The following is a 16,570-nucleotide window of genomic DNA, read 5'->3' on the forward strand; positions in this document are numbered from 1 at the left end:
CAGCCAGCCCCTGCCTCCAACCTATCCTAATCTCTGCTGCCCGACTAATTCAACTGTCCCCCCCCGCTATTCCCTGGCCTCTCCTCTCTGCCAATCCCTTCACTGGCTTCTCATTGCATAGAAACTCCTGTTCAAAACCCTAACCATGACAAACAAAGCCATCCGTAACCTGTCTTATCCATACATCTGTTACCTAGTCTCCTGATACTTACCTGCATGCAACCTCTGATCTTCTTAAGATTTCCTTCTCTACTCCCCTCTTATGTCCTCTTCCCACAATCACATACAAGATTTCTCCCGTGTATCCCCCCCCTACTCTGGAACTTTCTACCCCAAAGCATCAGACTCTCGCCTACCGAGGAAACCTTCAAAAGGAAACTGAAGGCCTACCTCTTCCGAAAAGCCTACAACCTGCAATAACCCTCGTTCCACTATACAGCTGCACAACCAGCTATACCCCCACCTACTGTATCTTCACCCATCACTTATAGCATGTGAGCCCTCTCTCCTCCTGTACCAGTCTGTGACTTATATTGTTCATGATTATTGTTAGGGATGGGCGGACCCGTGGATGTTCAGGTCGTTGGGATCAGCTGAACTTTATAAAAATGTTTGGTTCAGGTTGATGTCAGCTGTGTAATGTCTGCTGACATCAAACCCATGGGTTAATAATGGAAAGGCATCTATCAGACACCCCCATTACTAGCCCAGTAAGTAAAAAATGAAGAAAACATGTTACTGTTCAGGTTCGCCCATCACTAATTATTGTACTTGTTTTTATTATGTATACCCCTTTCACTTGTAGAGTGGATGGAACTAGTTAATTGTGACTGACTTTTTAAATGTTTTTAATTGTTTTTGTCTTGGGATGTTTAATATACACTACCTTTTCATTGGTGATCCTTGTTGTTAATGTACTGTTTTTTCTTTCCTGTTGCACATCCCAAAAAGGGGATAATTTTTTTCACTCCTAGTTGAGAAGCCATTGCTTTCATACAGCACACATTTCTAAAGAAATGGATACTTTTTGGCCAGCTTGTGAAAAAAAGCTATTGCTTCTTCATTTCATTTAGCAAAGAACAAAGCTTCTTTGTTTGCACTACCTGTGCATAAAAACCAACAAAACAGTCATCTGCCCCAAAATAGGGATAATTTTTTGACCAGTTTTACAATTTAGGTAGCCTAAAAGTTGAGGTCGCTGACATTATTAAGGCTACGTTTGTGTTAAAGAGCACAAAATGGGTTCAATACAGCCCCAGGAGACCACAGAGTTTAATAAACGTCTTTTCTGGGCAATTAGAGGCTTTGCTGTAGAGATTTTAGGGAAAAATTCATCAAAGGGGGCCAATTTTAATTTCAAAAGATTCATTTATCTTTAGTGATAACTTATTGATCACCAGAACTTTCATCCCTGTTAGAATGAAGCAGCAGTGTGCATGGTTGATCTGAACTAGTAAAAAAATGGTTCAATATAGAACCCTTTGGGGTTCTATATCAGGCGGTGCCACACTTGAGTACTGCCCTTGTAAGGGCAGGAGTCTTACACGGGGCACGACAGGGTACTTTAGTGACAGATTCCATTTTACTAATGCTCCTGCCTACCTTACACCTTGGAGGGATACATCTCATGAAGACATATGGGTGAGATTAAACAATTTCTTTAGGCTATTATGATCACTTGCATTTTACTGTACATGTTTATGAAGGTTGGTCGGTATTTGTCATTTGACTCTAGCTTTATCTATTTTTAATGATATTAATAAAAGTTAGATTTTATATCTTTCTATAGCCTATCTCTCCCTGCTGATTACACATTATGTACTTGAGAGGTTATTAGGATCAATCTGCACTTCAAACATTCCCTATGGGGCTACTTAGCACTGTGTTCAGCTTTTTCTGGCAGCCACATAGAGAATGAATGGAGCAGCGGTCATTACTTTTTGTAATGGAGATAGCAGTGGGACAGACAGCCACCGATCAGCAAGTATCACCTATCCTCTGAAACTTGTTTTCACTGGATTACTCTTTTAAGTCTCATGCAATATGGCTCCATACTACCTCTGAGTCCTAATGCAACCCCAAGGGACAGTATGTGTACCAATACTATACTTTATGTTACAAATGAAGTCACACACACACAAGTATGTTCTGCCGGGTTCTGTTTGAATCTGAAAGTTAAAAAAGCAAAAACATACAGTTATATGAAAAAGTTTGGGCACCCCTATTAATCTTAAGCTTAATGTTTTATAAAAATTGGTGTTTTTGCAACAGCTATTTCAGTTTGATATATGTAATAACTGTTGGACACAGTAATGTTTCTGCCTTGAAATGAGGTTTATTGTACTAACAGAAAATGTGCAATCTGCATTCAAACAAAATTTGACAGGTGCATAAGTATGGGCACCTCACCAGAAAAGTGACATTAATATTTAGTAGATCCTCCTTTTGCAAAAATAACAGCCTCTAGTCGCTTCCTGTAGCTTTTAATGAGTTCCTGGATCCTGGATGAAGGTATTTTTGACCCTTCCTCTTTACAAAACAATTCCAGTTCAGTAAAGTTTGATGGTCGCCGAGCATGGACAGCCCTCTTCAAATGATCCCACAGATGTTCAATGATATTCAGGTCTGGGGACTGGGATGGCCATTCCAGAACATTGTAATTGTTACTCTGCATGAATGCCTGAGTAGATTTGGAGCGGTGTTTTGGATCATTGTATTGCTGAAAGATCCATCCCCTGCATAACTTCAACTTTATCACTGATTCTTGAACATTATTGTCAAGAATCTGCTGATACTGAGTGGAATCCATGCGTCCCTCAACTTTAACAAGATTCCTGGTGCCGGCATTGGCCACACAGCCCCAAAGCATGATGGAACCTCCACCAAATTTTACTGTGGGTAGCAAGTGTTTTTCTTGGAATGCAGTGTTTTTTTGCCGCCATGCATAACGCCTTTTTGTATGACCAAAAAACTCAATCTTGGTTTCATCAGTCCACAGGACCTTCTTCCAAAAAGAAATTGGCTTCTCCAAATGTGCTTTTGCATACCTCAGCCGACTCTGTTTGTGGCGTGCTTGCAGAAACGGCTTCTTTCGCATCACTATCCCATACAGCTTCTCCTTGTGCAAAGTGCGTTGTATAGTTGACCGATGCACAGTGACACCATCTGCAGCAAGTTGATGCTGCAGCTCTCTGGAGGTGGTCTGAGGATTGTCCTTGACTGATCTCACCATTCTTCTTCTCTGCCTTTCTGATGTTTTTCTTGGCCTGCCACTTCTGGCCTTAACAAGAACTGTCCCAGTGTTCTTCCATTTCCTTACTATGTTCCTCACAGTGGAAACCGACAGTTTAAATCTCTGAGACAGCTTTTTGTATCCTTCCCCTGAACAACTATGTTGAATAATCTTTGTTTTCAGATCATTTGACAGTTGTTTTGAGGAGCCCATGATGCCACTCTTCAGAGGAGATTCAAACAGGAGAACAACTTGCAAGTGGCCACTTTAAGTAGCTTTTCTCATGATTGCATACACCTGGCTATGAAGTTCAAAGCTCAATGAGGTTACAAAACAAAAAAAAGTACTTTAGTAAGTCAGTAAAAAGTAGGTAGGAGTATTTAAAACAAGAAAATGATAAGGGTGCCCATACTTATGCACCTGTCAAATTTTGTTTGAATGCAGATTGCACATTTTCTGTTAGTACAATAAACCTCATTTCAAGGCAGAAACATTACTGTGTCCAACAGTTATTACATATATCAAACTGAAATAGCTGTTGCAAAAACACCAATTTTTATAAAACATTAAGCTTAAGATTAATAGGGGTGCCCAAACTTTTTCATATAACTGTATACCATTCGATGGAGGTATTTTCTCTTCTAGGTGGCCACAGCCCACGGCTCCCTGGTAATGAACCAAAGGGACTCAACATGATTCGAAACAGGCTTTTTGATACAGGCCTGGTGTGAAAATATAGACATTGTACTTTATAAGTTGAAAATTTTGTTAAAGTTATACTCTTTGGCACAGTGTTTTTACCTTGTGCTCTCACGTTCACGGACAAGAAGAAGGTGGGTGATTCCAGCATCATGGGCACGAAGATTAATATGCACAACCCTGAGACATGTCTTCTCTGGAGTTTGATAGGTGTCAAATATTAGGAACTTTCTATCATAGCTGAATAAAAGCAAAATAGAACATTTACCTGTTTTGAAAATTACAAACCTACATTCCTGCGAGAAGTTAATTTTACAAAACCCATAAGCACAGCCTGTGCATGTCAGTACTATAGTAAAATCTGGAGTAAATACAGTACATACTCATATCTGAAAATCACAAAACAATCATAGAAAGAACTAGAAGTATAGGAAAGTGTCATGAAGAATATTAAATATCTGTACTTCTGTAGTGTCATGTTGAGGCTGCTGCACTGATTAATATGATACCTGAGGTGAAGAAATCCATCTTGTGGTTCTTGTGTAATCAGTGTTTTCAGTTTTGAGCTAATAATATGCCCGTGCTTCGAGGTGGGACTGTAGGCAGGGTCTTATCCTGGTGCTCTAGGCCAGATCTGCAAGAAAAGATCTGCCCACAGGCCGCCTCGAAGCACAAGTATGTTCCTCAGCATATAGACAGCCAGAGAGACAGATAGGGGCGTGTGTCTCTTTCCTTCTTTCTTTCACTCTGATCCTCCATCTCCCTCCACTTTCACCTCTCTATGTATTTGAATATACAGCTATAATCTGATCCCTCAGTGAACTAAGAGTGTGTCTTGTCTTAAGTAGAATGGATTTTAGCAGTTGAAGAAAAAAGTATATTTCTTTGATATGATATGCTACAAAGTTTCTTATGTTTGCTAATAAAATTTATTTTTGTAAAGTTTGTTTAAACAAAAGTGACCATTTAAATATATTGATCACAATCTGACACTGGGAAAACAATCATTGGCTAATGACAGAAGAAGACTCCTGTTTACACACTAATTTCACAATAATTTAGTCTGTCTGAAGTCAGTTTCACATGGAGTAAATGTAGACACATTTTAGCATCTACATTATGGCAACACCTGTATCCAAGGCTATTCAGCTGAACCAAACTTAGTTCACCACAAAACACCTCTCCAGGCCAGGATAGAAACTATTGCTGGCAACACCTGCAAAGCAGAGCCAGCTGAAATAGGGAAATAGCAGACATGACTGATTCTCCCACAGTATGTGACTAAAGGAAATCAACCTGTCAGCTCAGCAAAGATTTGCCTAGGAGCTGCAGCTCTAAAAGTCAATGACCGAGTCACCCTGCGCTGATCATAGCTATCAATGGAGCTACAAGGAGGAATGTAATAATCTGTGGAATCCACAGATCCTGACGCCTCCATGACAGTTAGAAAGTGTGCTTCGTGTGGGTTCGATACATTTCTTTTTTCATACATACCCTACTGTATAGATTTGACTGTCTAAAGACACAATGCACGAAACAATGTCAGTATGTTGATAGTCAGATGCGCTCTTCTTCAGGTTTATAATATGTCCACAAGTTTTTTGCTCATCCAGGGGATAAATAGAGAGATGGTTCTTGAATCCACAAACCAAGAGATTTCGCCTGAGGTTTATTGCAATGCTAAAGATGGGACTTCTGATCTAGTGGATACAAATGTAATAAAATAAGTTAATGTCCATCTACAGAAGGGTAAACCAGACATTGCATTTTGATGAAGTGTCTGGATAACATACGGTATAACAGTGATGGGTTATGTTGTACATTTAGCAGGACAGAATGCCTTACTTAGTAGTTACATGTAAGGCTAAAAGTCATGGTTACTAATATCTGAGTCCCCTATATCATAGGAGAGGCTTAAATTGACAACCTGAGGATCTGTCTTGTAGGCAGATTCAGATGGTTGACTGACAGTTTTAAGTGAAGGTGTATTAAAATAATGCACATAACAGAAAAAGACAGAAGGTGACATTCCCAGAGAGGGCTAAAGTTAAGGGACATTTATTAAAAATTGGAGAAAGAACTAGGCTCAGAAGATAAAATGTAGGAAGGATAGAAGTTATTATCTAGAGATATGTAATTCTAACTAGATTACAGGGATTATCTCACAAAGCAAATTAGAAAACAAGTAAAACATTTCATGGGGCAAGCATCATTATTCTAAAAGATTACATACCCTTCACCTCAAAGCTCACCACAAGATTTAAAGGATAGACACAATCAGGCTTGGACTGGCCCATAGGGGACGGGTAAATCCACCAGTGGGGCCCTGTGCAGGAGTGGACCCAGGGGTGGATTAAGAGTAGCAAGGGCCCCGGGCAGTTTAGAAGGTGCGCCCCCCCCCCACACACACACCTGATGTATCACATGTCACATGATCCCCTGTGATAGATCATGTGATAGTTCACATGAAATTAATTTGGCACAATATTAATTATAATATAATTTTTTAGGCTGTGTGCTCACTATGCATTTTTTAAGCGTTTCCGCAGCGGCAATTCCGCTGCAGAAACACTTAAAAAACACTTGGTAGAAGGCCTGCCATGTCCCCCAATGATAATCCGCATGTGCTGTGTGTGACACCCCAGGGGTCTGGTTGCCACAGTGATAGAGATATTACGTCTGAGAGCAGGTGGGAGGTCTCTTGGTCAGGAATCCTATGCATGCCACACCTCCTGCCCAGTGCTGGGAGGGGAAGAACTTCCCCTATATAAACCTAGGGCTGAGGCAGGGTGAGTGAGTAGAGAAGAAGTAGAGACAGAGAAAAGAAGCAAATATAGGAACAGAACATCAGGAGCTCTGTGGGAGCAGTGTTACAAGGAGTCAGGGGCTGGCAGCTGCAGAGCTCGCCCTGACTGAGAAGATTTCTTACCGGACCCGGAGTCCGAGGCTGTGGGGACTAACTCCTACCCAGCAGCAGAATCCGTCAGGCAGGGGATTTCAGGTCCTCAGGCCCAGAAACCCGAAGGCACGGTCACACGCGTGGGACCAGCACCGCCATCGTGGAGCGGAAGCCATTAGAAGGCCCCGAGTCACCGGCCATACGGGTGAGCACCACACGGTACACTCAGGGACGTGGGCTACTTATATCCGCTTCTAGCAAGGTAGCCAGAAGAGTACAGTCAGTTTGGGAGGCCTACAACTCCGCCTGGCCAGGGGAGATCCCATCTGCTCAAGGACTGACCAGGCCCCGTTCGCTAGCAAGTACTTCGGGAGGGTCTATCGTTACCAGTAAAGACCCTGAATTACACCGCACCGTCTCTGAGTGGTTCCTGCTACCCCCATCTTCCACGTCGGCTGCCCTGAGGCCATACCCCTCCCGTTGGGGGTTATACTATCACGCTGCACAATTCTACACCGGCCTCAGCGGTCTGCCCTGCAGCGGCAGCTCCATAGCTGCAAATCAACGGGTGGCGTAGTCGACACTCAAATAACATCTATCAAGACTGCCACACACTGAGTTTGACTCCCTGGGCACGGACCGGGTCCCCGCCACTCGGAAACTACAACCCTCATCTGATCCGGTTCCGGGTAAGCCCCCGTGCGCGACACAGCAGGCCCAGGGGCTCGTCACTGTGCACATGCCCTGGAAATTTCCACTGCGGATTATCATTGCGGAAAAATCCGCAGCACTACCAATTATTTTGCAGAAGCGCGGCGTTTTCGCCGCCATTGACTTGCATTGGAACGCATGGAATCCACATCACTGCATCTGTACATGCAGAATCCATGCGCTTCAATGTGCAGATGGTACCCGGGTTTGGAGAAGAGGAGACTCTCCTCCGGACCCGAGTACCATAGAACCTGTAAAAAAGGAATAAAATAAAAAATAAATATTATACTTACCTTTTGATGGCCCCCGGTGTCTTTATCCGATGCGTCCTGGCTTGCCGGCAGCTCACGATAGTCTGAAAAGGACCTGCCGTGACGTCATTTAGTCATGTGACGGGTCACGCGACCGCTGACGTCGGCAGGCCATCAGAAGGTAAGTATATATTTTTTATTTTGTACCATTCTTTAACGGTCACACTATATAAATCCATGCTGGTTGCATGGATTTATATAGTGTGACCAAGTTGTCAAGCACTTTCCAAGTGATGCTAAAATCGCTTGGAAAGCGCTTGTCAACCCGCATGCAGAAATACATGTGAAGAACGCTTCATATTCACTTGTCCCTGGCAGGAAAAACGCATGTAAAATCTGCATGCGTTTTTTCTGCCAGCGAGACGCAGAAACGCTCAAAAAAAATCCAGAGCATTTCTGCATCGTGGGCACATAGCCTTACATTAATTGTATGACTCAATATGGAGCACACGTAGCCATCTATACACAGCAGGAGGCCGCACGGTGCCATCTATACACAGCGGGAGGCCGCATGGTACCATCTATACACAGCGGGAGTCCGCATGTAGCCATCTATACATAGCGGGAGGCCGCACGGTGCCCCCCCCAGAGACAGCAGGAGGCCGCACGGCACCATCTATACTCAGCAGGAGGCCGCACACAGTCACGCACACACACAAACATATACAGACATATACGTACACGCATAAATACATTTGAAACACAAAAATACATATAAACAGACATCACACAATGATATCTGCCTGCACACACACAAACTCAATCACACACACACTCTCACACACTCTCACACACTCACACACACTCACCATCCCCAGGCTCGGCTCCAGTCCTCCTGCTCCTCTCCGATGCAGCAGTGCAGGCCGGGCGCGCACTGCGTGACGTCACAGCTAGGAGACACGGCCGCGCACAGGGCCGTGTCTCCTAGCTGTGACGTGGCCGGGCCAGCACAGGGAAGTTAACTGCTGCAGTGCTGGCCCGGCAGAAGAAGAAGTAGCGGCCGTGTGCCGCTGCTGGGGGAGCGGTCCGGGGGCCCCCCAGCCACTGTCTGATGGTACGTGTCGTGGCGCCGCACATATAATGAGGGCAATCTGGCCATAGACACCTCGGAGCCCTGGGCCCCCTGGAGGCACGGGGCCCTGGGCGGTAGCCCAGATTGCCCTCATTATAATCCGCCTATGAGTGGACCCCCCAAAAGAGCAGTACTTGTCCCAGTATACTCAGTGCCGTATTTACAGACAAAAGCAGTGTCTCATAATTTATATAACAAACTACCCAGTTTATTATGATATAAAAGCAGAGGTAAATTTGTGAGTGATCAGGTAATTGCATGTAACTGAACAGTGGGCCCCCAATATTAGTGCTATTGCTATGCCTCTGGCACCCCAGTCCGACACTGTACACAACCTTAGGGGCATGTTTTATGAATTTTGGTTAACGGTAAACTGTCAGATCCCCCAAGTCTCCCAAACTGCCACCAATATCTATCAGGACCCTATTCCTGCATTCTAATCAAATCCCTACTGTCTCCAAACACATGAAAAGCAATATAATTTTTATAGCACCAATCAGTATAAGCAAATTAGCAATCGACTAGTTTAGCTGGGAATCTATTTCCGCAGACTAAGTCATCCCCAGGTGCTGTAAATGTGCCCCTTTTCTTCACTTTCCGTCATCTTCAGTGCAAGACATTGTCCATCTGTGCAAGTTTTACTTCACCAATGATATGACAGGAACAGTGAAGAAAACATCAATGATGCCAAGGTTCAGTAATTACAGCACCTTAGGTCAGACTAATCTGAGGGGAATAAACTCCCCTCTGGACCAGCTGTGGCTAATTTGCACATACAGCTGACTCGCCCCCTGGACCGTGGGGCACTCGGAACCGGGCTTCAGGGCAATGCTGGGAGTAGTAGTGGCGACCCGGTCCCATGGCTCAGGGTGGTCAGACCAGTGGTAGTCTACTATGTGCTGTAGGTAATGTCCGACTACGCCACCCGTGGATTGCGGTCAGGGCTAACCACCGCTGCAGTGCAGACCGCTGGGGCTGATATAAATGTGCAGCACTGAATAGTTCAACTCCCCACGGGAGGAGTATGACCCCAGGGCAGTATATATAATGGATGATGGAGGGGATGATTCCGACCGCGATGGCCAGGAAACGGAGGCCTCTTAAACAGTTCAGGGTCTTTATTAGAACAGGTAATATGACCCAGAAACAGGCCCGGCTAGGAGGGGGCCTGGATGTCTGAGAACAAGTGGGAAGCTGGCCCTGGTCAGGGTGAGGGTGTAGGCCTACCGTGCTCTCTGTGCTCCTTCTGGCTATTTCCCTCCTCGTAGTGTAACAGCCCTCGTTCCTGAGCTCACCATGTCCTCTCGCCCGTATGGCTTGCAACTTGGGTCCCTTTCTACTCCCGGCCTGGTACAGCTTTGCTGGTCCCTTCTGCTGTGGCGGAGCCTCCTGGCTTCTTAGGCCAAGGAACATACAGTCCCCTGCGGACTGGTTATGTGCTGTAGGACTTGGAATCCTCCCAGCCTCAGACACCAAAGTCTGGTAGATTAGTTTCTTTATCTGCCAGGACAGGCTCACTTCACCTTTTGTCCCTGGCTCGTGGCTCTCCTACTGCCACACGTCCTCTTAGGCTGCAACACAACTGTCTGTCCCTGCTCTGGGACACCTCTCAATCCAGAGACAGGTTGTCCAGTTCTCCCTAACCCTGCCCCCAGTTCCAGCTTTTATAGGGGCAGCCTGCTCCCCCTACTGGCCTGGGACAGGAGGTATTGCATGCTAATGGTCCTTGACTAGAGAACCTCCCCCTTGCTCTCAGACACAGCTTTATTATATTTGTGGCATCCAGGCCAGGGTGACACATATATTTACACTGTGTGCAGAATTATTAGGAAAATGAGTATTTTGATCACATGATACTTTTTATACATGTTGTCCTACTCCAAACTGCATAGGCTTAAGAGCCAACTACCAATTAAGTAAATCTGGTGATGTGCGTCTCTGTAATGAGGAGGGGTGTTGACTAATGACATCAACACCCTATATAAGGAGTGCTTAATTATTAGGCAACTTCCTTTCCTTTGGCAAAATGGCTCAGAAGAAAGATTTGACGGGCTCTGAAAAGTCAAAAATTGTGAGATGTCTTGCAGAGGGATGCAGCAGCCTTGAAATTTCCAAAGTTTTGAAGCGTTATCACCGAACAATCAAGCGTTTCATGGCAAATAGCCAACAGGGTCGCAAGAAGCGTGTTGGCCAAAAAAGGCGCAACATAACTGCCCATGAATTGAGGAAAATCAAGCGTGAAGCTGCCAAGATGTCATTCGCCACCAGTTTTGCCATATTTCAGAGCAGCAATGTTACTGGAGTATCAAAAAGCACAAGGTGTGCTATACTCAGGGACATGGCCAAGGTAAGGAAGGCTGAAAAACGACCACCTTTGAACAAGAAACATAAGATAAATCATCAAGAATGGGCCAAGAAATATCTTAAGACTGATTTTTCAAAGGTTTTATGGACTGATGAAATGAGAGTGACTCTTGATGGGCCAGATGGATGGGCTAGAGACTGGATCAGTAAAGGGCAGAGAGTTCCACTTCGACTCAGACGGCAGCAAGGTAGAGGTGGGGTACTGGTATGGGCTGGTATCATCAAAGATGAACTTGTGGGACCTTTTTGGGTTGAGGATGGAGTGAAGCTAAACTCCCAGACCTACTGCCAGTTTAAGGAAGACAACTTCTTCAAGCAGTGGTACAGGAAGAAGTCAGTATCGTTCAAGAAAAACATGATTTTCATGCAGGACAATGCTCCATCACATGCATCCAACTACTCCACAGCGTGGCTGGCCAGTAAAGGTCTAAAAGAAGAAAAAATAATGACATGGCCCCCTTGTTCACCTGATCTGAACCCCATAGAGAACCTGTGGTTCATCTTAAAATGTGAGATCTACAGGGAGGGAAAACAGTACACCTCTCGGAACAGTGTCTGGGAGGCTGTGGTGGCTGCTGCACGCAATGTTGATCGGAAACAGATCAAGTAACTGACAGAATCTATGGATGGAAGGCTGTTGAGTGTCATCATAAAGAAAGGTGGCTATATTGATCACTAATTTTTTGGGGTTTTGTTTTTGCATGTCAGAAATGTTTATTTCTAAATTTTGTGCACTGTTATTGGTTTACCTGGTGAAAATAAACAAGTGAGATGGGATTATATTTGGTTTTTATTAAACAGATATTCTCCTAAAATAGCCAAATCTAAAAAAAAAAACCCACTCCAACTTCCAAAAATATTAAGCTTGGATATTTATAAGTCTTTTGGGTTGATTGAGAACATAGTAATGAATCCTTCAGAGAGTGCCACCTGACTCTTTGTAACTCTTATCTTTTTTCATTTAAATATTATCCTAATATGATTTCTTCTAATTTATATCCAGTTGAAATTTCAACTTTAATATGGTCAAAAATCAGTTTAAAACAAAAATGAGAATAATGTTTCTCCAGAATTTAATCAGAGACAATATGTTGGGGTCAGTCATGATTGCAAACAATTTCCTTGAAGAAAATCTGAACTATCGTGAGATGAAGAATAATTTGGGCTAAGGTACATAGTGAGGCATTAAGCAAAACTGATGCTTGACAACACACATGGTGATGAATCGGTAACACAATCTGTGGAGATCCCAGTGTAGGGTATGTTAGTAATTGACAGTGGATGGACAAACCTGAGCAACTTATTAGGAAGTAGCAGCATATTTAGTGCTGTTTGACATCTTATCTTCCTTACTGTCACCAGTAGTGGCAAGTGGCAAGAAATAGTCTTGCAGGGGTGTTTGACTCTAAAATGTCCAGAGGGAAGGTAGGAATAAGCCTAAAAATACTTCAGATTTATAGATGACATTTTTTGCATATGGGAGGGGCCACTGGAAACATTATTGTTTTTCATAATTGTTTAAACAGTGTATGTAAAGAATTACAATTCAGTATTTCATATAGTTCACAGAAAATTAATTTTCTTGATACCATGATTATTAAAAATGAGATTGGAGGATTTGATGTTGACTTACATAGGAAAAGTACTGATTAAACCAGTTTATTACATTTCAATAGTGCATGTCCATACTCATTAAAAAGAGCAATTCCCAAGTCAAAATTCTACAAAATTCTTAGAATTGTCTCGAATCCTGTGACATGTGAACAAAGACTTACAGAAATGCGATTGACTTTTCGCTCTATGGGTCCTTTATATCCTTTATATCTCGAAAATGAAGCTAAAACAAACGTGTCAATAGAAAAAAAACTTTCTAAAAGAGAAATGTAATGCATACCTTTTGTGAGAGATTTTCATCTAATTAATACAAAATGTTTCCAATTTTTAAAAAACATTGCACATTCAAGGTCAAGCATACCCCAATATATTGGAGTTAAGCAATCTACATTTGATTTGTAATAAAAATTACCTAATATCAAAAATAAATTAATATGTGCAGATACTGGCAGTGAGATTAAAAATTCCTAGACAAATCTTCTTATCTGATAGAAAAAACTGTACTTTTCCGTGTTTGAACTGTGCCCAATGTAACAATGGCATCAAGGGGAATATTTCACTCATCCTCGAACTGGTAAATGTTTTAAAATTAATGGCTTTTTTACTTGCACATCGAACAATGTAGTATATCGAATTAAATGCCCGTGCGGCTTCCTTTATATCAGGGAAACAACCCACCAAAGTTGGTATTCATGTTAATAAACATAAATCGCCCATTAGATGTAGTGATTAGTGATGGCCGAACACTAAAATGCTTGGGTACTCGTTGTACGAGTCGAGCAAATTGGAAGGCTCGGGTGCTCAATGTAAGTCTATAGGAAACTCGAGCATTTTTCCTGGGGTCCCCCCCGGCAGTCTGCAGAGGGCCTAAAAATTGCCCAAATCGATGGGAACAGTGCTGAAATGCCATGGGTACAGCATGGGGAGACCCTTGGAAGCATCTTTGACTCCCAGGTTACCAGGTTGTCAGAGTATTACGCCACTTTTATGGGGCCATCAGGCGGCCCTTACTATTATTAAAGGGCCAGCAGTTGGCCCTAGCTATTGTTAGCGAGCCATCAGCCGGCTATGCTTTGTTGTTCCCATTATTAACGAGTGGGTCTCCTATACTTTTATTGCATATGCAGTGACTGCAAGGGCTGCCGAAAATTTGGACGCACCCCAATACCCCTTTGAAGAGACATAGAGGAGGGACTCAGTAGAAAAATGTTCCCATTATAAAGGAGTGGGTCTCCTATAGTGGTAATGCCCATGCAGTGACTGCAAGGGCTGCCAGAATTTGGGCAAAACCCCAATAACAATTTAAAGACATATATAGGTGGTCCTCAGTAATGACATGATCCTAGAAAGAAGCAGTTCTGTTATACAGTTATAGAATATGCAGTGAGTACAACGGCTGCCAAAATTCAGGAAAAACCCCAATAACAATTTAAAAACACATAGAGGTGGGTCTCAGTAACGACATGTTCCCATTAGAAAGGAGCGGTACTGCTATCCAGTTGTAGGGTATGCAGTGAGTATAACGGCTGCCAAAATTTAGGAAAAACCCCAATAACAATTTACACATTCCTAGAAAGGAGTGGTTCTGCTATACAGTTATAGGGTATGCACTGAGTACAATGGCTGTCAAAATTTAGGAAAAACCCCAATAACAATTTTAAGACACATAGAGGTGGGCCTCAGTAACGACATGTTCCCATTAGAAAGAAACGGTTCTGCTATCCAGTTATAGGGTATGCAGTGAGTACAAGGGCTGCCAAAATTTGGGAAAAACCCCCAAAACAATTTAAAGACACGTAGAGGTGGGCCTCAGTAACGACATGTTCCTATAAAGGAGCAGTTCTGCTATACAGTTATAGGGTATGCAGTGAGTACAACGGCTGCCAAAATTTAGGAAAAACCCCAATAACAATTTAAAGACACATAGAGGTGAGCCTCAGTAACGACATGTTCCCATTAGAAAGGAGCAGCTCTGATATACATTTATAGGGTATGCAGTAAGTACAACGGCTGCCAAAAATTTGGAGGCACTCCAATGCCCCTTGCAAGAGACACAGGTATGGTGATATGGTAGATATAGTAGTGATATGGTGGTGGAGGATGTGGATGAGGAGAAGGAGGAGGACAAGAGCAAATAGACAAAATCAGGAAGCGTATAACCATGTCTGGGTGTGAATACAGAGGTGCATGGGAATAGAGTTAGACCTCCCAAAAAAAACCAACTGTATTTGAGTTTATGTTACGCTGCTATCATTTGATGGTGTTTTAGAAGTCTGGCTCAATCCAGCCTTTGTTCATTTTTATAAGAGTCAGCATTTCCAGAGTCAGCATTTTCAGCTGACAGGCGGATGCGCCTATCAGTTTTAATTTTCCTGGCGGCACTAAAAACCCGCTCTGACAAAACGCTAGTGGCAGGGCAGGCCAGGACCTCCAAGGCATAGAGAGCCAGTTAATGTCACGTGTCCAGCTTGGATACCCAATAATTATAAGGCACAGAGGAATCACAGAGGAATCATGGAGGATGTTGATACGGTCGGAAAGGTACTCCTTCAGCATCTTGCCAAACTTTTCCCTCCTTGTGAGACCACCCTGCGCATCAGGGTTTGTGCGATGGTGGGGTCTGAGAAAACTGTACCAGACCTTTGACAGTGTACCCCTGCCTCTGCTGGATTGGATTTGTGTCTCTCTCGCATGTACTCCTTGGTTGTCCAACGAGCTTTGACCTCTGTCACCAGCATTTTCAGATGGAAATTTTTTTTAATAATTCTGCAACAAGGACCTTCTGGTACTGCCCCATTTTAGGAGACCTGTCCGTGGGAATACGAGATAGAAAGTTCTCGTTGTAGTGTGGGTCTAGAAGTGTCACCAACCAGTAATGAGTGTCACCCAAAATTTGGAGAACACGAGGGTCATGGGAAAGGCAGCGTAACATAAAGTCAGCCATGTGTGCCAGACTGCTAACAGACAAGACTTCCATGTCCTAACCAAGAGGACGACTGACTATGATCTCCTCCTCATCTTCCTCCTCCTTCTCCCTCTCCTCAGGCCATCCACGCTGAACAGACGGTATGACAGTTGTGAAGGTAGTACCGTCTATAGAGCAGGAAACTAGCTCCTGTTCTTCCTCCTCTTCCTCATCGTCAGCCAATCCACGTTGGGATGAGATGAGTTTGGGGTCTGTGGAATCACCCTGTATGGTTCCTTGCTCCATCTTATCATGCTCCGCCTGCAATACCTCCTCTTTAATCGCGAGCAGCGAGCATTTCAGAAGGCGAAGAAGCGGGATGGTGACACTAATTATGGCGTCATCACCGCTCACCATCTTGGTGGAGTCCTCAAAGTTTTGGAGGATGGCACAGATGTCTCATATCCATGCCCACTCCTGAGGTCTTATGTGTGGAGGCTGACCTGAATACCGATGGCCTTGTTGATGCTGGTAGTCAACAACTGCCCTCAGCTGCTCACAAATCCTTCCCAACATCTGCAACGTTGAGTTCCAACATGTGGGAACATCACACACCAGTTAGTGAGCTGAAAGCTGCAAACGCTGCTGAAGCATGGCAAGGGCGGCGGAAGCTGTAGCTGACTTTCTAAAATGGGCACACACGGCGTACTTTAACAAGCAGATCCGGAAGCAAGAGGTTAAGCACATGGGCCAGGCATGATAC

At 43.7% G+C, this 16,570-nt stretch overlaps 1 protein-coding gene across 4 annotated transcripts in view; it reads right to left on the minus strand.

Moving 5' to 3' along the window:
* The window catches only part of LOC141165512 (uncharacterized), a 139,872-nt gene that overhangs the window by 100,961 nt on the left and 22,341 nt on the right, over positions 1-16,570 (minus strand). For all 4 annotated transcript variants that reach the window (XM_073651168.1, XM_073651169.1, XM_073651165.1 and 1 more), the window contains exons 4-5: positions 5,426-5,631; positions 4,034-4,171 (exon numbers count right to left, since the gene is read on the minus strand). In XM_073651168.1, coding sequence (XP_073507269.1) covers positions 4,034-4,171; positions 5,426-5,631 — 344 coding nt within the window. The remainder of the gene's footprint in view (positions 1-4,033; positions 4,172-5,425; positions 5,632-16,570) is intronic.

Source organism: Phyllobates terribilis, unplaced genomic scaffold (genome assembly GCF_046119375.1).
Source record: "Phyllobates terribilis strain yellow unplaced genomic scaffold, ASM4611937v1 Scaffold_11__3_contigs__length_659146591, whole genome shotgun sequence".
Classification (NCBI taxonomy): Eukaryota; Metazoa; Chordata; class Amphibia; order Anura; family Dendrobatidae; genus Phyllobates; species Phyllobates terribilis.